The sequence below is a fragment of the Maniola jurtina genome, chromosome 4, assembly GCF_905333055.1.
Source record: "Maniola jurtina chromosome 4, ilManJurt1.1, whole genome shotgun sequence".
In the NCBI taxonomy this organism is placed as follows: domain Eukaryota; kingdom Metazoa; phylum Arthropoda; class Insecta; order Lepidoptera; family Nymphalidae; genus Maniola; species Maniola jurtina.
This window is the reverse complement of record NC_060032.1, coordinates 13,497,622-13,523,563: the sequence shown is the minus strand read 5'-3', so window position 1 is coordinate 13,523,563 and position 25,942 is coordinate 13,497,622. Positions and strand designations below refer to the sequence as shown.

Sequence of the window (25,942 nt, the reverse complement as noted above, 5' to 3'; positions counted from 1 at the left end):
ATACTTTCACGTGATTACAGACGTGACAGCGTGGGAGCGCGGGGAAGAGTTTATTAAGAAATTAGCTCTAGTATCGACTAAGTCTCACAAATTAGTCGACACTAGAGCTAATTTCTTAAACTGGGCCCTTGGAAGTAAAGATTTTTATATAAACCTGTGAGGATGATACTGCCATTGGTGCAATTAAAATGCCATAAGCTTACGTTGTGGTATTAGTTTACAAATTGTGAAAAACCAAATTAAATTTGAATTTCGCGGGCAGGCCCGTTGCATCCACCTTAACAGACCTTAACTTTTCTGTTTTCTTCTGCATTTTTACCTATTGAAAATTGATTTGCAGAGACGAATGGGAGAGTGCAGCTCTCCAAAACGCATCGACGCGGTGCAATGGGCTGCTACCGTTGTGGGGCCCGCACGTACCGGAATCCGCGTTCGCATCATGCCTCGCACGCCATACTACTTATTTGCAGGTAGGAAACCACCATGCCTATCCCATTAAAGCAGTGTTTTTCGTCCATAGTAATGTCGTCCATATCCAATTCAAATTAGAGTTAAGTCAAAGTCGATTGTCAGCTAGAATTGGTTTAATCTTCCACACAATTTGTAGAAAAGAAGAAGTTTGCACTGATCACAACGCTTAAAGCATTGACTGCGGTGTGGCAGGAAATCCACTTTAAATGAATTGACATAAGGTTTCATTTATTCAGGAGTGCACCGGGCACCGCGACATCGGCCACTCGTGCACGGTGCACGACCTGAAGCTGCTGCTGCTGCGGTTCGCGCGCGAGCGCACCTTCCACGACGACACCGGCGGCGGCGGCCCGCTCTCCAACATGCAGCTGGTCCCCGCGCTCGCGCACATGGCCTTATACGTTATCAACACGTAAGTTGTAACAGCAGTGCACTGGGCCCCTTCATTCAGCTTCACTTAACGACTCATTTCATTCAGGACCTCCTTCGCGAGCGTCTGACTTTGCGATTTACTATTATGACATAAGGCTAACGTAGACAAAACTCCCTAATGACATATGACAGGGTAGGCAGCACATTAATAAGCCCCCCTTTTTTTTACTTTTAACTTATTTACCAACGAAGCGCGATTCCTGATGAAGTTTTTCAACAACCCTATGTAGTCGACATTCCGTAAAGTAACTAACATAACTAGGAATCAATAAAAAACACAGAATGCATTTTGTAAAAAAATATTATGCATAGTTGAAAAAGTGCTTTTCCAAAAGTACGCAACATCGAGATGGAAATCGGGGAGGGATGCCCCGCACACCCGCACAGTCCCCGCGCTAACCCGATGTGGGCGAGCGCGGGTGCCGTGCGGGTGTGCGGGGCGTCCCCCCGCCTCATACCCTAATTGCTATTTGTCGCGAACCTGTACATCCATGTTATAATTGTACGCAGGACGCGCGTGGCGGCCCGTGAAGTGACCGCGCTAGAAGCCAGCCTTGCGTGGGCGCCGCCGCGGGTGCTGGAGTCTGCGCACGACGCCGAGGGACCGCTGTACTTCCTCACGCTGATGCTGCTGCTCTATCCGCCGGCCAAGTCAGTGTTCTTTATGTTATATCGTATCATAACTTATGACGTGTGTGTCCTACAGTAATATATCGAAGCTCAGGAACCAAACGGCCTATAATATTGTGATGTAACTTTGATACTTGACGCGAGTGCACACTTGTTTCACTCATTCGTCCTTCATCCAGCGTTTGTTGTGACTGGTTGGGTTTTGTTTCATTATAGTAATGTAAAGTCAATCATTTATTTAAAATGGATAACATTGTACACTTTTGGATTGTCACTTGTTGGATTTGTAACATAATGAAGGTTATATTTAATTATTACGTCACTTTAAACTTAAAGATATAAAAATTAAAAGGCTGTGCAGAGGAATTAAATTGCTAATTTAAGTTTTTGTGATTCACAGATGGCGTACTGTTCGCAAGGACGCGTTGGAACGTATGCTCATAATCGCGCACGTACGCGCAGTGGCGCCCGCGGGGCCCGCCATCCGCGCGCTGCCCGACGAGCACCGCGCGCCGCGCCCCTGGTCCGACTACAAGCCCTATGCGGTGTTTGTGGCCCTTATAGACCAGCTGTACTCCGTCATGTTCAAGGTTAGTTCCTGTATTTGTTAGGGGGTAGTTATTTGTGATGGGCGAATAATTTCGTATACGTAATGGACAGAGGTTGATTGGTAAAGGGCAGGGGTTATTTCGTCTTTCCGCCTGGACTTATTGAAGCATCTGTTTGGAAACCTGACGTGACCAGATTTTGTTTATTCCAAATATTTCGATATCGGTGTTCCATTATTATTGGACTTTTAGTTTTATTTTTTAAGTTTTCAACAAAAAAAACTATAATGTAAAAAATGTCTCTTTCAACAGAACGTAGTCGCAACGCAGACGGCACAAATAACCGTAGAGCAATGGCCGATCAAGCTGGCCGGGTACATTCGCTACAACGACGAAGCGAATGCGAAAGCCGCCGAGCGTATCGTCGTCACTCTGTTCGAAGAACTGCTCCCGTGCACTTCGTTCGCCGAATTCTGCGACGCCGCAGGCTTCGACGAGATCCGCGAGCCGGACGCCTTCCTTCAGAGCATTTTCGAAGAGCTACCTTGAGAAAGGCCATTCGCGCCCTATTGCCTCAGCTACAACGGGTGCATGGCCTGTTGACTTATGGCGCCAGTTATGAAAAATTATTTGTGAAACCCATAGAACTCCTAATAGTGTAAACCCACATGTGTAGTGTACCGTATTCTCACTTAACGTGTATTGATTTCTCTAGTTAATCCGTATAATCCTATTGAAATGTTAAAATATCTTGTGGCGCTTAAATTGTATCCCGCTTTGTGTTGCTTCAATAAATGCTATTTCCTTCTATCTATTGTTTTATTTAAATGTTATATTTATTTATTGCCCAAATCAATCAGAATTGCTGTACACAATACACTCTTTTGCAAAAAAAAAACGGGCACCTAGTAAAATAACCTGTTTCGTTGGCATCTTCAGATTATTCTGAGTAGTTTGTATAATATCTCTTTTGGTATTGTATTTTCTACAGGGACGAAAAAAAATTTAAACCGACCATTTTTTTTTTGCAAATGAGTGTATATCGATTTCAAAATCAGAAACATTATTTAACCTCCCGATCGCAGTAGTGATCGTTGATTGGTATTATAAGCCGTAAATTTTGGGTTCGAATCGGGGCGGTGCAAGTTTGATGTTAACAACTTCTAAATTTTCTCTGGTCTTCATAATGGCTCTGACGGCTTCGGTTGTGAGCCAATGCTAGCACACCCTGTCGCCATGCGATTTTCGTAGATCCCCCGACCGTCAGACATTACTTATTTTCTGGGACAAAATGCGTGGGTTATGGAGTAGTTAGTATTACAATAGAATATCACACTAATATTATAAAGGCGAAAGTTTGTATGTGTGTGTGTGTGTGTATGTTTGTTACTCCTTCACGCAAAAACTACTGGACGGATTTGGCTGAAATTCGGAATGGATAGATAGATAATATCCTGGATTAGCACATAGGCTACTTTTTATCCCGGAAAACCAAAGAGTTCCCACGGGATTTATAAAAAACTACATCCACGCGGACGAAGTCGCGGGCGTCAGCTAGTGTTGTATAGTAAATGTTAGTACGTTTGACGCAAGTAGCCCTACTAGCCGTATTTTTCTTTGATTTTACGTTACCATAGCCTAATATTTGACATATCGTCGATTCAGGATCAAACCGAGAGTTCCCTCACTCTAGTTCACTCTGCTGACGTGGTCGTGAAATCAAAGTTACCTTACGTCAAATGTTGGTAACATTTGACGCCTACCAGTGTAGGTGAAGCCTCGACCTTTGTTACAAGTTTACTAACTGTCGTGAACTGTGTCTGAATAATGAGTTTTATTTGGCACTAGCTACCAGATAGCGGATACTCTATCCCACACTGTATTACTCAGAAATTAAGTAACGTTTGGCGGTCCTAGGATCTTGCTCTATATGACTGATCTGCTTGTCTCATCACGTGTAAAGGCGTACTATCAATCACTTACAATTTAAACAATACTGGATCAAACGCCCTTGACATGAGCGACGCATTTTTAATAGGATCGGAGTTGCGCAGGCGATATGTCGCGTGTGATAGAGCGCGGGAGTCACGACTTGCGCAAGCCATCAGCGCAGATTGTGACGCGTCGTTATGAGATATTGTCAGATAGCTGTCGAACTTTGAGCCTCGATAGCTCAACGGTTGAGGAGCGGACTGAATTCCGAAAGGTCGGCGGTTCAAACCTCACCCGTTGCACTATTGTCGTACCCACTCCTGACACAAGCTTAACGCTTATTTGGAGGGGAAAGGCGAGTATTAGTCATGATTAGCATGTCTAATATTCTTTAAAAAAAAAAGAAGTGGGTCTAGGTTTATGTTAGGTTTAGGTTTATGTCAGGTCTAGTTTTATGTTAGTAGTTTATGTTTCATAGTAACTTAATACAAAAATCGTAAACACCCATCCCTCAGTTTATGCGAAAACCCTATCCAAGGGTATTAGTAATTCTAACAAGTCTACGACGAAAAGTACCTCGTACCTACCTATATATTAGTGAGCGCAAAACCAAATAACTAGTGCAATCTAAACACGAGGCATATAGGAATTGTGCATTGCGAAATGCACTGTTAAGATTTCCGATTGGATATTACTTTTGCGTGCAATATCATACACATACAGATACATAGGTAGGTACCTAATAGGTATTTAATTTGCGAGATGATGATTCTTTATGACTCGACTACGACGACGCGAAGTCAAATAATTATGTATAAGTAAGTATACGATGATGCAGTCTAATATTATCATCATCCTGATTACCTAACCCATCGCCGGCCCACTACTGATAATGGGTATCCTCTCAGAATGAAAAAGGTTTTGACCGTCGCCATTAACCTGGTCAAGTACGGCACACCTTTCAGAACATTACCTATCTACCTATGCAGAACTCAGGCATGCAGGTTTCCTCACATGTTTTCCTTCACCATCTTACATATTATGCCTAATCTGGAAGAATATTAATTATAAGTAACAGAGACATGTACCTACCTAGCCATAATCATCTTCGACAGGATGTAGGTAGGTATTACCAGAACGTATGAAGAGTTAGGTCCTACCTACTCAGCTAGAGAAAGCGTCTCAGGTCTCAGCAAACTGGCTCGGATGGAAGTTGAAACCGGATCATTTCTCTGCCTTATGGCCCACAGCACAGCTAGCTGTGTTAGTTTAAATGCATGATGATAGAAAATTATTAATAATATAACCTTTAGATGATACAGTAGGTAGAAATACTTTGCGAAATACAATGCCAATTGTATGTAATCTGGTTTGATATTAAATTGAGACAATTCTTTGAACGAACGTAATGTAACATTACACTTGTAAATGAGACATTCGCAATCACAATTACAGACTTCGCAAAAGCCTGGCGTGGGTTGAGCTATTATAACCGTTTTGTCTGCTAACATAATGATTAGGTAAGCCATCGTCATAAATGTATGCAGTGTTGACTGTTGACGTTGCTAAAACCGGCATCATTTGATGAATTAAATAGGTAATCAGAGTAGACACTTTTTATAGGTTTACTTACTGATATAAATTTGCTATTGATTGCGATCTCACCTGATGGTAAGTGATGATAACTTGGAAGAGGTATGGCAATTTCATTAAAAGCCTGATCGGTGTCTACACGGCATCCCACCGGAATGCTAAATCTGGTAACTAGCCACGGCCGAAGACTCCCAGTCCAGGCCTAAGACTACTTAGAAAATATAAATTCCCAAATTGCCCCTATTGGGAATCGAACCCGGGACCTACCACTTATTAGGTACAACGCTTACCATTGAGCCAGGGAAGTCGACAAAACAACTTGCAGATTGCTTTACCATCAAATTAGTTTTGATTAAAGATGAAGATCTAAAGAATAATATTAAGGAGATGAGGAGGCGGCTACTACGGATACTTAGCTCCCCAAGTCCCAGCGCTCTCCATACAAAAATAATTTAGTCCTCGTTTGAATACGAACCAATCAAACTCAATGAAATTTCGTAGATACGTTTTGTAAATTAACACAATATGTGATGTGTCTATAGTAGTTTCAAAGATAAGGTTTAAAAAAAAATTGTAAGTAAGCTTTGAAACTTTAGCTTGTAATTTTAAAACTAAACCTTTAAACGGCAATTTGGCAAATCACAGACAGAGGTATTAGTTCCCAGAACCAACGTGAATTTTAAACTGTAAACCTGCATTTCATTAAGTTTGAGTAAGTATTCACTATTTAAATGAAAGCGTAACTAAGTTTCTTTGGAGCACACTCGAGTCCTTATCTTTTTCTTTAGGTTTGGGTTTTATTCCGTAGTGAAAACCACCTTGCTTATTCATCTATGCAGTTAGGTAAAGGATAAACAATAATATAAAACAATCAGCAGTTGTATTATTTTATTTCGCCATAAACAATAATCGTGAGAGATATGTTTTACATACAAACAAATACCAGCTCACGCCGAACCAGCCATTCGAATCCAACAGAAATATTTCTTTCCTTTATAACTTAGCTCATACTTATTTTATTCACGATAGCTGCATAAATAGACTTAATACTTTTGTAAACCCTATCTTACTTAACTAAATAATATAACTTATCTTACAATCAATCATCGGAGTCTTTGTATGATGTAAATTAATGAGGCATAAACACTTTAGATATTTATTACTTGTTAACAGGTTGAGATTAAAATCAGGCAGCGATGTAGGTTCGAGAACTTCAAGATAAAAGATTGAAACAAACTGCACTGCGGGACGATACTCTGAGTGCGCGAGTACATGTGTTTCATTTTTAATTAAAAGAATTGTATGATTAATATCACTCAGCAGCACGCGGCTACAATGGCGCACTTTGAATACGTTGTTACAAATCTTGTATTAGGTAGCCTTGCCTTAACAGTAGGAAATTAGGATCATTTTAAACGTCTCGCGAAACTTACATTAATCTAACATCGATTATTATTATATTAACTATCGCCTGTCACTCTTAAGAGATACATAAACACGATAGATATGAAATGGATCACTGTGCACTTTTTTACTTGCTTCCATCAGCCTCCATTTGTACAGAAATTTAAACGTCGACTTTGGAATCCCAAAGCAGAATATACTTAGTGTGTATACAAAACATAAGCCCATTAATAAACCTTATTATAAATGAAACTATGATTATATAAAACAACCCATAAAGTTAGTATCAATGAGCTTATATCAGGCTGTCCCTCGTGTAGATATAGAATAGTTAAGAAATGTCATAGGTAGGTTTTTTTAGTATGAAAATCATCCAGAATAATTCTTTATATTTTTAAAACAGGTGCCGCTGTACCCCTTTTTTAACCCCCGACCCAAAAAGAGGGGTGTTATAAGTTTGACCTTTGTATCTGTGTATCTGCCAGCGACATCGTAACTCCTAAACTAATGAACCGATTTTAATTTAGTTTTTTTTGTTTGTTAGATGACTTGATCGAGAGTGTTCTTAGCTATAATCCAAGAAAATCGGTTCAGCCGTTTGAAAGTTATCAGCTCTTTTCTAGTTACTGTAACCTTCACTTGTCGGGGGTGCTATAAATTTTTAATTTACACTTGTTTACAAGAGCTAAGCGGCAAACACATTACTGTATCGTGACTTGTGAGTTCATCTCAAGCATCTGTTTGCCAGAGCCGGACGACACGACAGTCTTCATTTAAAATGGACACTACGCTTACTCTCACGTCACAACTCACATCTTTATGTGAATGCCTTAATCCAAAGCATTTATTCTTACTAACGACTTTAAACTGAGTTAGGTACTAATAATATAAATACACAGGGTATATGTAGAACATCTATCACGAGAAACAGCATAAATAAACACATGGTGTGTTTATGCGTGAGAGTCAAATGCTTAAAGATCGTAGGAGCCGCTGTCGCCGGCCTTGCCGATGCGCAGGATGAACCTGTACACCAGCCCTGCCACCACGCCGCCGGCTATCGGTCCTACCCAGTATACCTGGAAAGAAAATTTTGAATGAAACGTATTTTATAGGTAGGTACAGGTATGTTTTTAGGGTTCCGTACCCAAAGGGTAAAAACGAAGCCTTATTATAATGTCACTCTGCGTCCTTTCTATCTGTCTGGCTGTCTGTCCGTCTGTTTGTCCAATGAAATTTGGCAATGTCATAGGTCTGAATTCTTCTGAAGCTGATGTCGTGTCGGTATCAAATTTCGATTGAGCAAGCACTATTCGATCAGAGACACTATGAAACACCACATCGTGACACATGACAATGCTGACGACTGCCAATGCTGCCAGTGCAGTTATCGGTGATGCGCCTGTTTTTCAGATCTCTTAGGCGAACCGATCGAAGCATGAAAGGATATCTACCTACCGCGCGGATGCACGCGATTGGTTGATCAGTCGATCCTTGTGTCCTGCGATGCATCTACCTACTTTTCCCTCTACTTCACTTACTATGATTTACTTCACTGTTCGAATACGCGCGACCGACATAGATTGGTAGGTAGGTACCTACAGACAATACGGTCTGCAAAAAATCGCAACACACTTGTCTAAATTAGTCAACGCTAACGTATTTGACCTTCTAAATTAGTTATTTGCGAACAAACTGAACGTAATGGGATGAACTAACACACATTGTTATTTAACAAATTGTATAATATTTATTTTGTGGAAAACTGGCCTCGCACCAATTCTCACTGTCACGGTCTAGCACGAATTGCATGGATAAGTACATGCTCGCGGTAGATACAGGTCTATTACATCAGAAATAGTACGAGAAATTAACGAACACACGAGTACATAGATAGGTAGATTTAATTTTGTCATAGGTACATACCTAGGTACTCCTTGTTTGATATTTTTTTAAATTGTCAAAAGGCAGATAATATTATTATGCCGCTATTTCTCTATCGCAAAACCGACGGCTTACGAGCTTTCCGACGCTAGAGGATGACACACCGCCAACTTCCTAACTTCGGGCTAGTACTGAAAAATCCAATACCTAACTATTGCTTGCTCGTCCCAGAAATCGAACCTAGAACCTCGTTATCCGCAGTCAAACATTCTAAACACTAGACCAACAATGCAGTAATTTAAATCCCCTTATCAAAAGACAAATAGGTACTATCTAATGATACTGGAGGATGGCAAAACTAACCTTACGTAAGCATAAAATCATGTGTCTGCACATCAAAATAATACCTACGCGACTTTAACACGATTCTCTACAAGTCTACAACATATAATCTTCTCACTAGCACGTGATGCAGTGAAAGTGATATTCAGTAACGGGTTAGATTAAGATAACTGGACATCTTACGTCTTATTTGAGCTCGATATCCGTAGCGAAATCTTGGATGAATTAAAGTCAAGGACGATGAAGCGAGTCTACTGGCGATGGCTTAGCCCATTTAAATAAACTTCACACCCTTAACGCATGGGGTGCCTCTAGACCTAGACTTGGAGTACCTACCTACTACTTTCTTTTTCGTAAGTAGAAATAAAATAGGTCTATTTGCGATTAAACGGTCAGGTGACGGTAAATAATCTAAATAGTAAAAGAAAAAGGTGACTAACTGACTGTCTGACTGATCTACCAACGCACAGCTCCAACTATTGAATTGTGTGGCGTGCAGATAACTATTATCATGTAGGCATCCGCTAAGAAATGTTTTTTGAAAATTCAGCCCCTAAGAGGGTTAAATAGGGATTTGAAATTTCTGTAGTCCACGCGGACGAAGCTAGTAACCAGATACCAGAGATTTTGCATAAAACGCTCTTCAAAGTATCTGAAGCTACAAGTCTTCAACCTGAAGAGTATTTAGACAAAAGTATAGTTACATTGTAACGGTCAACATCACGATTTTCTACAACATAATCTGCTCACTGACACGTGATGTGGTGAAAGTGATGGTCGGTAACGGGTTAAAGATTAGGTTAACTGGACGCATACCTACGTTTATTGCTTCCCAGTCGTTTCTCATATGACTGTGAATATAGTTTCCTAGATCACTCGCAAGTTACGTATTGATGATACAACATATTTTTATTGCATGTGTAACGTATTGATATAAATTAATCTATGTAAGAGTTGACCTGTGTTAGTTAAAATAAATTACGTTTTTTTAATGCTGGCTACGTATCTCTGTTTTGATTTAAACTACCTAGTGAAGCAGACCTGACTGGTGATTCACTAACTCAGTGTCTAACACTGAATGATAGTCACCGATCTCATTTTTTAATCCCAATGGATTGACCTTCAATAAGGTTTCCTACTTAAAAAAAAAATTAATGTCGGCCCGTGAGGCAGCAATGTAGAACCAACCACAACCTCGGCGGCTATCAGATAGCATGTCTATGGCTATTAGACACTGAGTTAGCGAATCACCTAGCTGGACGATGTCTATTGTGAAGAGATAAAACTCAGGTTTATTTTGTACCATGTCTAAAATACATACCCAGTGAGAAGTCCAGACGCCCATGACGAGAGCGGGGCCGAATGATCGTGCGGGGTTCATGCTTGAACCGGTGAAAGGTATCTGTTAAACAAAAGTATATTAAATTTTACTCGTATATAGTACCTTTAGTGGGCGACAGGTTGAGATGGCAACCATCTCAATCTGTCGAATACTATTCCTATATGGAACAACAACTACAATAAAGAGGGTGAGATGCCTATTACGATGACAAAATAACAGGAAGTGAGCAATTCATTAAAAATTCTAAGCCAATTCTGACGAAATCCAATTGACAACTCAATTCCTTGCAATTTGCAAACAAACACAATAATTTAAAAATCCGAATTCATATTCATAGGAACCTACTATGCGAAGATAAGACTTTTAATTTTTACGTGCCAACCAGCTGAACTGATAGGTAATGTAGATCCTAGGGATGTTTGGTTTTCATGGCTTATTTAAGGTACGCTTCCATATTTTTGCCAGCTAAAGAAAGGGTAAATAGTAAAGCTAATCAATTAGCCTATTTGCGTCCACTGCTGAACATAGGCCTTCTCAAGAGCGCGCCACCACACACGATCCTCCTTCTTCCTCATCCACCCACTTCCCGCTATCTTCTTAAGGTCGGCAATCCAGCGGGTTGGAGGTCGTCCCACACTGCGCTTGCTGATACGCGGTCTACACTCCAGAACACGTCTGCCCCAGCTGCCATCAGTTCTGCGGCAGACGTGGCCTGCACACTGGCACTTCAGCTGGCTAATTCGCTGTGCAATGTCGGTTACTCTGCTTCTTCTACGGATTTGCTCGTTACGAATTTTGTCTCTCAGAGAGATTCCCAACATAGCCCGCTCCATTGTACGCTGAGCGACTTTGAACTTGTGGACAAGGCCAACGGTTAGTGTCCACGTTTCAGCACCATATGTCATCAACTCTGTGATGAGTAAAGCTAAGCCTAGGTAAAATAAAAGAATGACTCACGCAAGCAGCGTGGCAGGCGGTGATGCTGAGGCCGATGGCGAGCGGCGCGGAGCCCTTGAGGTCGTTGCGGCGCGCGTCGCACACGCCCTGCACCACCAGCACCAGCACGAACGTGATCAGCGCCTCCACTAGCACCGCCTACAACGGAATGAGACGCTTGTTACTTTTAACATAAACAATATTACTTAAAAATTAAAACGTGCCAGCATAGTTCTTCATTTTCTTCACAACATTTCTAAAAATTATGAAAATTTGACTACATTACGAGGAGAAAAACGTTATCGCTTTTTATATAACAACTAGACGACCCTTTTAACATAGCGATAAATTACCCTGTTTCAATATTATAGATCGAAATTATGTTGACCATACCTGTCCATCAGTCACTCCAGTTCCTGGAAGGGTCATGCCAAATGAGAGCACTCTATTTTCAGGTACTGCTAACTGTAACAAAATAGACAAGTTAGTAAAATTTAAGTAAACTGTAAAATATAATAAATATGTAAAAAATGTATGTGTAAGTAAAGCTTTGAAGAAGTTAAGACAGTAAGTAACTAAAATAGTCTGTTATTTTATATTTTACTCGTGGAATTTTACACAACACGCATGGTCACTTGCATACCTACTACACCACTATAATACTATGTGGAGTTTGGAATTTTATATATTATTCTAGCATTGGTTGGACAGGTTTAGGTCATGATAAGAGACTGTAATGGCGAAATCGTTTAAGCCATATAAGGTAATTTGGTTTAACCCACTCTAGCAGTACGAATAACATTTAGGGGAACCTTATTATTTTGTTGACTAACGGCCGAATACATAAACGCCTCTTGTCTGCAGATATGTCGAAAAACAATCGCTTATCTTTTTGAACGTTCAGTTTTAAAATACTACCGCTAAAATGCAAAAATATTTTAAGAGCTAAAGATACCAAGTTAGAAATTTAGAAAAACTGATGGTTCTAATACTTCATAGGGCTAAACCAACAACTAAGTAAAAACCTTGGTCCTGCGTAGCATTCTTTTTAGAAACATTAGATTTTGAAAATTCCCACTTGTAGCTCAAAAACTATTTTTTGCAGTTAACACCTTTCCATAAATGGCAGTTAACGAGTTTTTATAACAATGTATCTTAGCTGGATTTTTAAAAATAATTCCAATAGAAATAAAAAATCATTATATCCAGTACCAACCTACCTGCCTAAGTCTACCTGCGCAAAGAACCATAACTTTCAACAGTTGATAAAACGAGGTAATTGACTTTCCCATTCTTATTTTGAACGCATTATAAATAGCTGATAAAATGTCTAAGACTAGCTTTGCGTAATTTTTAGCCTATAGCCACATTTCAGAGATAATCTCCTTACATCCAAACTTACAAATTTTACCTCTTTATAATATTAGTGTTGTGTAGATGTAGCTCTTGGATAGTAAAGACGATATAGAGACCATATCTAACCAACTTCTTGAAATCGCTTACACGAGCAGAAAATATGTCAACATTATTTAGATCAAAATAGGTAAGTAATCAGGCAATTAATAAGACATCTTCTGACACATTCCGCGCGAATAAACATTACTCATATGCATCGTGATGTGCTAAGACGGTGCACTTTACGTGGATGTCGCATTCAGAACATCTTGAGGGCATACCTTACGCCTTATTGTACCTTATTAGCTTAGGGGGAAATAGTTTATAGCTTTGATTTTTAACCGTTAGAAAATTAATTGTATGATACATGATCATTAGGCACATTAATTGTATGATATAGGTACATCTACCTAGCTTGTTTTTTATCCGTTGACAAGAAAGTCCCTGGGCCCTGACTGCGATCTCATCTGATCGTAAGTGATCATGCGGGCTAATGTGCAATTAGACTAACTTGGCAGGGGTAAACCAGTTTTATTTTAATTGATCTTAGCTGATCTAAGATCAGCTGTTTAGGTGATGCTGCGACTTGTCTCTTTGGGTTTTAAAAACTCCGTGAGGTGGCTCTTTTTGATCTGCAGGATACAAGCTACTTACTCGTAGGTGTATCTGTAGCAAATGCATGATGCGCGCTTTCCTCAATAATATGAACTTAGGGTTTTATTGATTCCGTTGGACCTCTTTGATTTTCCGAGGCAAAAGTAGCCTATGTCGGTCCCTAGGATGCAAGCTACCTCTGTTAAATTTGGTTAAACGGATTGGCCGTGAAGACGTAGCAGACAAGCAGACAGATATTAATATGGATTATAATTTATTTATAAATCAGCTGTAATTTAATATCATTAGCAAGGACCTCAAAATAAATAACCGTATATAGAAATCTGTGGTAAGGACTAATGCAGTAATTGTGAGCACATTTACAGGCTTAATTAACTATAAACATTAGTCATACAAATCGTGATGTGTTAAATCGATGCTCTTTGCGAGTAAAATGTCGCATCTGGAACATCGAGATGTGAGGTCGCCACGCAAATTACTAGTAGGTAGTAGGTACCTAATCTATCTTGTATTTTAAACTTCATCTGCTGAAATCTTTTAAATAAACCAGTGACTGACCAAGCCCGTCGGAGGCCGTAGATAGTTACCACCCTATAGCGATATAGCGTTCCGGAATACAATGCCGAGTAGAAAGAAACCAAAGGAGTATTTGGGTGTATTGAAACTTCCATACCCCTTTCAGGTTAGCCCGCTATCTTAGCCTGCATCATCACTTACCTCCAGGTGAGATTGAAATCAAGAGCTTACTTGTATCTGAATAAAAATAAAAAAGGTCCGGGCGGCATTTATAATTGAGGTCTCCCGTTCTTTTTACCCGACTGCGTCGAAGCCCAAAAAAAAGGTTACGTGTTTGGTTGTCCGCTCGTATACTCACGACTCAACCGATATTGATAAATTATACATTATTAGATTCGCGTTGATGGCGCGAGTGTCACTGGGTAGGTAGGTACATAATTTTTTTTTTTAAATTTAAGTAAATGTTGGATTTTATGCGCTTTGTGCGGCCTTGAAAAATGCAGAGCAAACCGCAGTCGAGGACTTTTTGAGAACCTTTTAAATTATTTAGGTACTATGTAAGCGCGAGCGACACAAGCGCAATTTATTTTCTCAATTTTATAGAATAAGTCGCGAAGAGCAACTTGACACAAAGTCAAACAGGACCAAAATTCAATTCCCAATTACGCCAGAATCCAAACTTTCTGAAATATCTTAGGTCTAGATTAGGTTGAGGTTGACTAAGATAATTTTATACGAATTTACTATAGGTAATAATGAAGGTAATAAAATAAATAAATGATAGTTAAAAAAGGTAATAATAATATCAACTCGAAATCACATTAATATATAATTAGTAATTAAGTTTAAATATTTAATTAACCACCGTTCATTGTCGTTAATGCTCATACTCACATTGAATGGCGTGCTTGAACTTTTAATGATCGTTGCAAAAGTAATTATAAAATTCAACAGAACGAACTTTGAGCTGGTGACTTAATGATCAAAAATATTATCATCTCATTTCAAAGTTAATTAATTGCTTTCAGTCCATCATTTTATATTCAAAACACATGTCATCGCTGCGCATGAACATTCCGTTGTGGATCACATCACAAATCACAAATTTTCAGGTGACTCTATTAAACTTAATTTTTTTGAAAAAAATTACTTCTCTTTTAGATCAAAATCACATCTATATAGCTAATAAGTTTATCTCCTAAACTAGCACATTCGCTAAAGAACAGGTGTTTTCGTTCACACGTGCCTTTTAAAATTGAACAAAATGACATCCAAAAAGAAAATTATAAAATAAATAGGGGATTTTGAATGCGCAGCGACGATGTTTTCCATAATATGAGTCATATCAAATGAAGAGCTGGCGAAAAAACCGTATAGTTACACTTCTGATCAAAATACTTTTTTTTCATAATCCAGCAGTCAATGGCGTTTAGTGATAGTTATTAGTTACCAATACGTGAGACTCTCTCGCAAGCGAAGGTCGCCCCAGTATTCCTTTATTCTAAGATCATCAGTGTCAGGGCCAGCGACAATTTTTCATGTCATCACAAGCACTCACAATATGTAAGCTTGATTACCGAGCCACTTTATATGGCGATTAGAATGTCGAGTGTCGACGTCTTTTTCTTTTGCCGTATTTGGATTGGAAATGGTTAATTGTAATGTTTTGCAGTTATGTGAAGAGCATTTTATAACTGCAGTGCTTTATGTAATCCATAATAAATATTATAAATGCTAAAGTGTGTCTGTCTATCTGTCTGTCTGTCTGCTACCTTTTCACAGCCCAACAGTTTAACCGATTCTGACGAAGTTTGGTACAGGGTTAGCTTATATGCCGGGGACGGACATAGGCTACTTTTTATCCCGGAAAATCAAAGAGTTCCCACGGGATTCCCAAAAACCCATCCGCTTAACCGATTTGTATGAAATTTGGTACCGAGGTAGCTTGCGTCCCTGTAATTGACATAGGCAACTTTTTATCTCGAAAAATCAAACAGTTCCCACGGGATCTTAAAAACCTAAATTCACGCGAACGAAGTCACGGGCATCCTCTCGTAGCTGATAAAAATAATAAGTGGTAGGTACCTAATCTGGAGCGGTTTTTAAGAACGAATAGTTTTAAAAGCATTTATACGATTTTCCAAGAATGGAGCAAGTACTTACCCTAATAAAAGCAGCACCAGCCGTGGCTCCTAGAGCCTGCACGACGATGTAGAAGATCGCTTTCAACAGTTTGACGTCACCCGACGCGAAGAGACCGCACGTCACCGCCGGGTTTATGTGGCCGCCAGATACATGGCCGATGCCCTGTAACAAACAAAATGGAAAATTAGGTTATGCTTTAAAAAATTGTAGGGACAACATCTTAACTTTTTAATATAATTAAAAAATTGTATGGACATACTCATTACTTTTGAACAGTTTAAGTAACATCAGGTGACACCAGTCTACTTATGTGTCTATGTGCTAATGAAGCTCATGTTATAAGCTTTTCGTTCTACTCGTATCTAATCAATTATTTTCGTATGCTAAGGTACCTTATACGTATATTATACGCTTTTACATGGGTACCTATAGTATCAACTATAAAGAGTTCATGTTTTAAGCGATGAAAAGTGTGTAGGGAACAAAAATATCTTAAGGGCATATTGACACACAAACTGCAACTTTCGAGAAACACGCGTAAATTAAAGCTACGTTTGGGATGCGTAAAATATAAAAGTTTGGCAAAGTTAAATATATTTACTTCGTTATTTTTTTTTAACTGGTCATAGAATTGGGTTCCTTCGTCTATTATGAATTTAATTGTATATATACCTATTACCTACTTATCAGGGTATAGGTACCTACCAGGTACTTACTTAAAATCTAGGTATCTATTATCAAACAAACATTAATTAATGTATTCTCATTGTACATTGTAAGTAAACAAGTGCATCGTCTCTCAATAGTCTGAATGCTTAATATTTATCTTAAGAATCTGTTAACAATATGCCCAAATAGAGTAAATAAACGCAGCCGGCCCGAGCAAACAAAGACGAATATAAATCAATCTAGGCATCATTCCTAATCTTACAAGACATATATTATAAATCATTCTCAGACATTTAGCACGGCTCTCAGAACTTCAGAAGCAATTAAATGTGCCGTCAGAACTCAAATACATAAAGGCGGGTCAAACAAGACGCGCAACGGTAGCAACGCTTGATCAGTGCGTCAATGCTTTTTTGCTGCCTTGTCATTGACAAAGCTTTGCAAAAGCGGCACGAGAAATGTGTACGGGTCGCGGGATGCAGAACATTCGCGTGGTGACGTGGACGTTAGCAGACCGCGCGCACGGCAGAACCTTCTCAACGCATTACTGCTACGGCCTACGACGCTACACGGCAGTTGGTCCCAAGATGTTGTAATGCGATTAACTAATAAAGCACGTCACATTGTAAACCGTGACTGCAGCATAGCGGCTCTTACGCGCGGCACCACATTGTACTTCAAGACTTCATGCAATTCTTTGTAATACAAATTCTAAGAGTCGCTTTGGAGTTGCTGACGCCAGGCGTTGTGTGTGTCCAGGACTAAGTTACTGTCAAATACAGGCAGGTATCTAAAGCTTAGTGTAAAACCGTGTCAGGTTATCCGCTTATGACGGCTCCCCTTATATAAATCCATTAATGGATCTAGCTTATGTTCTATTGAAATCAGAGACATATTGGTAAATGGTTTGTTTCCCACTCGCAAGTAATAATATAAAGCTCCAAGCAGTTGAGCATTTTATCTTTTTGGAACATTTTTGGTAGAAAAAATATCCATTTTTCCATGCTCTTCCGTTCAAACTTTTAAGCTGAGTCTCGGTTATAACAACATAAGTATAATACAAGCAGGTAATACGTAAAAATAAAAAAGCATGGCAGTCGTGTTTTTTTTTTTCATTTTTTTTTTTTCAGAAAAAAACAGCCAGTGTCACTCGGGATGATGTAAGAATTCTAACGATGATTCCCCATACACACCTACTTGTTGATTGTGATCTCAACTGATGCATGCCAAAATCGGTAATAGCGCAAGTATTGAATAGTAGCTAAGTATTTAGTTAGGTATTCCTCGTTCCTCGTGTAATGCCATATAGGTAGAAGTCAATTATAGGCATCTGCCATATCTGCTTTAGATTGGCGCGTTCCATCTAAGATTTCATCTTCATGTTACCTTACCTAACTACATAAGACAAGACGGTTATCAAGCGGAAATCTATCACCGCTACAAAACATGTTACAAACCACTTAGAGTGATCATTATTATCAAGCAATATTATAGATTGCCGTCCGTTGCCGTAGAGGTGTGAAAGATAAAAAAGTTAGAAATATTTGGTTTCAGTTCGGAACGTTTTTTAGTCTATGCCTATAGTTCGTTACTATTATTGATAAAGGCTCGTTTTTAAATGCACAATTACGTATTTAAAAATTATTTAGAAATCCTTAAGATATATGTAAATTACTATAACAAAAATTAATTATAAATAATACTTGTAATGTGTGAGGATTAGAATAAAAAACTTTGGACTGATTTAATTTAATTGTAGGTATGCGTACAGAGAATAATCCTTGAAGATAAATATTATGTTCGCATAAGAGAACTTTTGTGATCGTGACTGAAAAGCGTACGATGAGCGACACCGCACCTCTGACTTGCTTTATAATGTTATGTCATAGGTCGGTGCGATGAATGATTGTATCATTAAAATAAGGACAATGTTATGCAGGATGTCGGAGGAGCCTTAAGACAATTTGTACATATAAAATACTAGATAATGCCCGCGACCTCATCCGCGTGGATTTAGGTTTTTTTACAAGTCCCGTGGGAGCTCTGATTGTCTGGAATAAAAAGTTGCTTATGTAAATTTCCAGGATGCAAGTTAACTCTGGTCCATAAATTAGTTAAACACATGGGCCTCTAAGAATCCCGTGGAAACTCTTTGATTTTCCGGGATAAAAGTAGCCTATATTCTTCATTGAAATGTAAGCTAACTCTGTACCAAACAGACAGACATACAGACAGACACACTTACGCATTTATTATGAATATGTCTGCAAAATTTCATGGACTTTGGTTGCTTAATATTCAAATGAAATTGGAACTACGATTGTATGAAACGAGTGACGGAGAGAGCCCTGTTAAAACTCTCTTCTCTGCATGTTCTCCGTATTTACCTTTTTTCAGTTTAGTTGAAACCATCCCTTAATTAATCGGTTATTCATTCAACGGATATAACGGTTTCATGAAAAAAAAAAATAATAAATTAAACTAACTAAAAAAATAAATAAATTATACTAACGGTTTTTTCAAAACCGGCTCCAAGCCCTGTTTATCGTACCTTATAACCTTGCTTACAACACAAGCTTTATAAGTGCCTATTTACAATTAATTGAAACCGATAAAAAACGTGTCAATTTTTTTACAAATAAAGTTAGAAAGAGTTAAAAGGCCTAACCAGCTGCTACTTTAGTTTGGCAGAAAAGCCGGGTTCATTTTCAGGTTTTAAATTAAAATTGGGCTTATAATTATAGCCAGCCTCTAGGCGAATTGCAGATTATGTTAATAAAAATTAATTGAATTCAATGCACTCAAATAAATTTAAACATTTATGCATAATATGCTATTATAACGCCAGTAAACTTGCCATGGTTTTTATATTTAGGTATGTAAGTAATTAAAATATCACGTTGCTATAAAATCTAGATATGATTCAATTAATAACAGCATTAATTATTTATTAATTATTATTAACGTTTAACGATTTCAATCGTTCCGTATATTTAATGGGATTCGGAAATAATAAACATATTTGGAGCACTCAATATCGATAATAAGCATTGACCTGTCAGGCGCAGTGCAATGCAATATGAATGATACAGGTACATTCAAATGAGATACGACATAGACTACAGGCCCATGTTTAAAAATGGGTGGGTCATATGAACCACCAGGTGACGTATACAGGACGATATAAGAGCATAAAATAATAAGTTTCAGCACTATGCCGTCACTTGTAAGCTGTCCAACAGAGTGCTGGTGAGAATTGAAAAGTGCAGGTAGAGTGAGTACATTTTGGTCATATATTTTTGTACGGCATTTTTACCATCGATAGATCCATGAAAAATAATAAGAAAGCGCGCAGTGCCGTAAAAAAATGGTGCGCCACAAAGTCAGTAAATGTTTTGATTTTCTGACAATTTCCGGGGTAAATTTGGTCATTTAATTCTGTACGGCACTAGTTTCATACTGTTTCAATACAGCCTCTAATCCATTATTCCGCAACGCCGTACAAAAATCATGCGACAAGGGGAAAAAATTGAGGGTAGCAACCCCCTCTCTTTCCGTGGTCCGGGGGGTGATTTGAGAAAGTACGGCTTTGGTTCCAAAACATTATCTAGCACTCAAAAGTACTATTAAAAATAATGCCGTAAAAAAATTAGTGTTCATTTGAATGTGTATCAATAATTATCTTAATTTCATGGTATACTTAATTTTTAAAGCTGTAAAATCATTTGACTCTGTACGGCAACTTTTTTTTTAACATGATAGTGTAAAATACTATTGTTATATAGTATTGCCGTTCAAAAGAAACTGTTCTAAAAAAAATTATAGATAAATACAAAAACTGAAATTTTTCAAATTATTGCAAAAGTTTAAATATTCATAGATTAATAAAATATAGCAATTTTCTACGCTTTTCCCTTGTTTTAAATAGTATTAAGATAAATAAATTAGGAAAAAATTATGCCGTACATTTTAATGCAGACCATATCTTTTAGGCTGATGAAAATGACGCTACCATTTTAAGGGTAGTACTTTATGGCCATCTGATACTGTACGGCATTAACATATTTTTGAAGAGAACAATTGATAATATGATAAAATCACTATGCCGTCTAACTGAAGTGAACGGGTGTGTATATAATATCCACATCCCCTACAAACCTTTGGACCAACGAAAATGTACGGCATGTAAAAAAATATTATCTATGCATAAAACACTTTCAAAATAAATTAATTTTATGTTGTTTCAAATCACCCCCCGGACCACGGAAAGAGAGGGGGTTGCTACCCTCAATTTTTTCCCCTTGTCGCATGATTTTTGTACGGCGTTGCGGAATAATGGATTAGAGGCTGTATTGAAACAGTATGAAACTAGTGCCGTACAGAATTAAATGACCAAATTTACCCCGGAAATTGTCAGAAAATCAAAACATCTACTGACTTTGTGGCGCACCATTTTTTTACGGCACTGCGCGCTTTCTTATTATTTTTCATGGATCTATCGATGGTAAAAATGCCGTACAAAAATATATGACCAAAATGTACTCACTCTACCTGCACTTTTCAATTCTCACCAGCACTCTGTTGGACAGTTTACAAGTGACGGCATAGTGCTGAATCTTATTATTTTATGCTCTTATATCGTCCTGTATACGTCACCTGGTGGTTCATATGACCCACCCATTTTTAAACATGGGCCTGTAGTCTAACAGACCAGACACACGTAATTTACAACCAAAGCAGTATTTGTTAATTAGTTCAAGAGCCTGCATTTAATTCAATACTCCAAGTATCTTAAAATTATACCATGTAAACGTGTAAATAGTGCGCACAAATAAATGATCCAATCTGAAATCGGAACACGAGGCATATAATGACTCGATTCATATATGACTGTGCATCATACGAAAACAGATCTTAGCCGGGCTTTTGTATTAAATCCTTAGTTTATGACCTTTTCATATCGCCATGTTGAGACTTCAGATTGGACTAGGTACTTGCTTTGCGGTCACTTGGGAAAATAACTGTCCCGTGACGTAACACATGTCACTATAAAGACGTCACGTCCTGCAAAGTCGTACTTTGCACAGCGTAGAGCAACATATTTGTATCTCGGCGCGGCGCGGCGTTTTGAACTTGCGATCTAACAACGAATGTTAGACGGCAATATAATAGGTACCTAAAAATCTGAATTTTTAAAATTTACGGTTTCTAAAACGACGTACCTAGTTGCTACACAGTTCTTTCAGTTGAAACTTTTCAAAGCTTTGTAGGTACTTTCTAGTTGTTGAAACATTGCGTAATAGGTTGGTGTTCATAATCACATTGGTTTTAGTACCTATGTTGTGGGCTCTTCGACTATTTATGCTACTTCACGATAATACACTAAAGATCAATGACATCTCGGAGGTGAACAGTAAATCTAGCCCTGACACTGGAAATACGGATTATATAATATTTGTTGAATAAATTAGACATTAAACGAATTAACATAGTAATTAAAAGGTATAGACATGAGCCTTCAATAAAGTTAATTTGCTATTCAAAGTTTTATTTTTATGAGCGAAACTTACATTAAAATATAAACCATAAAGTTGTCAAAGTTGATTAAGTAGGTCAACACTACCAAGCCCATACGTATGAAATGAAATTTAACCGAATAAATCTGTGTGTTGATTAAAAAAAATCTCACAGAGGAATTTTCTGAATAAATTAAGAAAGTACACAAAACAAAATAGTTTGTGTATTAGGTATGCGTTGAATATGTTTTAAGAGATGAAATGAGGTTACCTATCTAAAAACTAGTCACAAGCTAAAAACTTAGCCTATTCGCACATATAATATGTATTATGAACATAGCAAAAGCTTCTAAATTCAGGGGACAATAAATAAAGCCGCCCACAGAGGCTTTATTTATTAGGGGAAGCTAGCGGGCCTTTAAATCGCAGAAAAGCCGGGCAGTCCAAGTCGTTTTCTTTCCTTTCTCCTCTTCCTATAGATCTCCAATACAAAAATAGAGAAGATACCTACCATTCATCCTATTGAATAATATTTTATCATTTTAGCTCAGACTAACTACAGCTAACGTACAAACCTATTCAGTAAATAGGTATACTTATTGTACTTAAAAAAAGTGTTTAAATAAAATCACGGACGAAGTCACTGGATACAGTCTAGTATTTATAGTAGATAAACCGTATAACAGTAATTTTACTGTAAGAGGTATAAGGTTCGCCAGCGAATCATTATCAAATCTCATATGTAATAAATTGCGTGGTCTCGTAACGGGTTTCTCGTGAAGTACCTACCATGCCATGCCACATGCGTGCTCATATGCCCGCGGTCACCGTACGATCAAGGGCGTCTACAATCCCTAACATGACGCGGGTCAAGTTACAGGCGGATAGAGACATCGTTTACTTTAGTTTTCCTTTAACTAACTTAAAAAATCATCTTTAAAAACGTTGGCCGCAGAACTGATGGCCGCTGGGGTAGACGTGTTCTGGAGTGGAGACCGCGACCCCAACCCGCTGGACTCACGACCTCAAGAAGATAGCGGGAAGTGGGTGGATGAGGGAGGCGGAGGATCGTGTGTGGAAGCTCGCTCTTGGGAAGGCATATGTCCAGCAGTGGACGCTAACTAGGCTGATGCATTTGGTTTGTTTTGATAACTTAAAAAATAAACAAGTCGCAGAAAACATGTCAAAGAAACGAGTAAGCAACGCGATTTGCTCGACGCTTTAGATCTTCTGGAGTTAAATTTTTCATTCGAATCATGATTTCATTATCTGTTCGCAGTAACAAGGTTCTAGGTCGCGTATAGCGATATGAAACTTACGTATTTCAGCTAAAAGCTACCTGTTTACTTTTTAAGTCAGTTATGGAAAAATAGATCATAGTATTCATAGGACAGCGATAAAATAAAGATAACTTTTTTGTTCAATATAAGATTCCAAGATATAAAGTGCTTTTGAATCGCCAAGTGAATCTACCACTATTTTGGACTACCCTTCCTACCGAGAAGAACCAGTAAAAAACTTCGCGATTGCTCTTTTCAAATGCTCATGTCAATTCACAATAATAAGTCATGTATAGATAATAATTGTAGTCCTGCATATAGCTTGAGTGAGCTACGACTCAGATCCACGCTGTTTTATCATTTACATAATCTATTATGTACTTAAAGTAGAAAACGCATACGCTTATATCTTATGGCCCAACAAAACGGTAACACACATTACACGCCCGTGTCGGTCGCCGTGTATCCGACTCGCGCCGGATGTATTTATCAGTTCTTACCGAATACCAACATACACAACAATCATTCATTGCTCCAATTCACGTAGGTTTTGCTTTATTATGCAATTAATTCTATAAATCCTTTATAGCATTCTGTACCTACCTTACTAAGTGACCCGCCCAAGCTGCATGTTTATAAAATACCTAACGCGTTATCCATTCCAAATGTTTCAGCAGAAGTACTTGAGCACTCGGTAAATACCCGACGTCTTCGCTCGGTTTGATTTTCTGAAAATACTTTCTGAGTGGGAGACGAGGTCTAGGTACGTTATAGAGAAAATTTCTATGTAAAATCTCGAGTTAATATTAGTAAGTACACCCAGCAGTTTATACGTTTATATATTGAGTCAGTTTCTCAGTTTATTTTGTACTATACTAGACTAAATGATGCTCGCGACTTTGTCCGCGTAAGTTTCGGTTTTTTTTTTTAAATCCTATGGGAACTCGATTTTCCGGTATATAAAGTAGCCTATATTCATAACCAGAATGCAAAGTTTCTCTGAAAACTCTGTGATTTTCAGCGACAAAAGTAGCCTAGATCCGTCGCAATATGCGACGCGACGGACTGTGAAAAGCTAGCAGACAAACAGACGGACAGTCAGACACAGTTTCATATAATATTAGTATGAATAAGAAACTAAAAGTCTTTTACTACGAGATAGGTAACTCGTGAACGAAAATATCTCTACTCACGGCTGAAACTCAAAGTCGCCAAAGTTTGCCTAAAGCTCAGTGCATTAATATATACATATATAGTATGTTTGGAGTAGGTAAAGGTACCAAAGTGTGTTACTCTGTTCTAGATCATTCTAATTATTATGTACATAAAAACACGTACACGTACTCACAGTGTCGTCTAGTTAATTAGCATCCGTTACATTGACCAGATGGGTAACTGGAATGGTTTCTAATATAATTCGCATTGCTGTAGAAAAACTTGATTGGTAGTTTCAGTTGCATGCGTGCATGAGAAGATAAATGTTTATTTTGTTACAGTTATTCGTATTTTACGGGTACAGTTACTTGGTTTGAATGCTCGACATATTGACCTTACGCTTAACATACGTACCTACTCAACAGATGTTTTTAAAGTGCATGAAGCCTGTTGCATTGGGTCTACGTTGTCTAGTAGCAATATTTTGAATTTTTACCAACCCGGCTTTAAGAAAGCCTACACTCATGAGTTTGAAAGAGTTGTTAGGTAGGTACTTACATTATATTTTTGACCAAAAAACGATTAAAAAGAAGAGCTTTAAATTTTATAGCGTCGCCATATTATTATCGTTATCTTTTATTCAATTTAACTCAACGTAAAACGGGTTGAAATTTGGTACTGACTACTGAGGACGGACATAGGGTCCTTTTTATCCCGGAAAATCAAAGAGTTTCTGCGGGATTCTTAAGAGTCTATCCGTTTCACCGATTTATATGAAATTTGGTACAGAGTTAGCTTACGCCCCGGAAATTGACTTCAGCAACTTTTTATCCCGGAAAAGAAAACAGTTCCTACGAGATTTTAAAAAAAAAACCTAAATCCACGCAGATGAAGTCGCGGGCATCGTCTAGTGTATAATATGGAAAGCTAATAAAAACTTATCTTGCAATCGCTATCAAATTAAACGCTCAATCACATGTTATACGGTAAAGTACCTACCTACCTATTTTTCTTATATATTCCTGACAAGTTTTCTATTTGTTTGAGTTACGAAGTCATGTAGGTTATGCTCTACTTATATCACCATTTGCACCAAAAGTAGGCATGACTTTATGATCTTATACATTATCTTGTTAC

At 38.2% G+C, this 25,942-nt stretch overlaps 2 protein-coding genes across 14 annotated transcripts in view; one reads left to right on the top strand and one right to left on the bottom strand.

Moving 5' to 3' along the window:
- Positions 1 to 2,891, top strand: part of LOC123881293 (protein purity of essence) — a 78,279-nt gene extending 75,388 nt beyond the window's left edge. For all 11 annotated transcript variants that reach the window (XM_045929991.1, XM_045929984.1, XM_045929990.1 and 8 more), the window contains 5 exons: positions 341 to 470; positions 708 to 883; positions 1,414 to 1,554; positions 1,934 to 2,123; positions 2,394 to 2,891. In XM_045929991.1, coding sequence (XP_045785947.1) covers positions 341 to 470; positions 708 to 883; positions 1,414 to 1,554; positions 1,934 to 2,123; positions 2,394 to 2,630 — 874 coding nt within the window. In that variant the 3' untranslated portion in view covers positions 2,631 to 2,891. The remainder of the gene's footprint in view (positions 1 to 340; positions 471 to 707; positions 884 to 1,413; positions 1,555 to 1,933; positions 2,124 to 2,393) is intronic.
- A 5,079-nt stretch (positions 2,892 to 7,970) lies between these two features.
- The window catches only part of LOC123881315 (aquaporin AQPAe.a), a 101,937-nt gene continuing 83,965 nt past the window's right edge, over positions 7,971 to 25,942 (bottom strand). For all 3 annotated transcript variants that reach the window (XM_045930031.1, XM_045930029.1, XM_045930030.1), the window contains 5 exons: positions 16,204 to 16,347; positions 11,908 to 11,979; positions 11,536 to 11,673; positions 10,558 to 10,638; positions 7,971 to 8,089 (listed from right to left, as the gene is read on the bottom strand). In XM_045930031.1, coding sequence (XP_045785987.1) covers positions 7,985 to 8,089; positions 10,558 to 10,638; positions 11,536 to 11,673; positions 11,908 to 11,979; positions 16,204 to 16,347 — 540 coding nt within the window. In that variant the 3' untranslated portion in view covers positions 7,971 to 7,984. The remainder of the gene's footprint in view (positions 8,090 to 10,557; positions 10,639 to 11,535; positions 11,674 to 11,907; positions 11,980 to 16,203; positions 16,348 to 25,942) is intronic.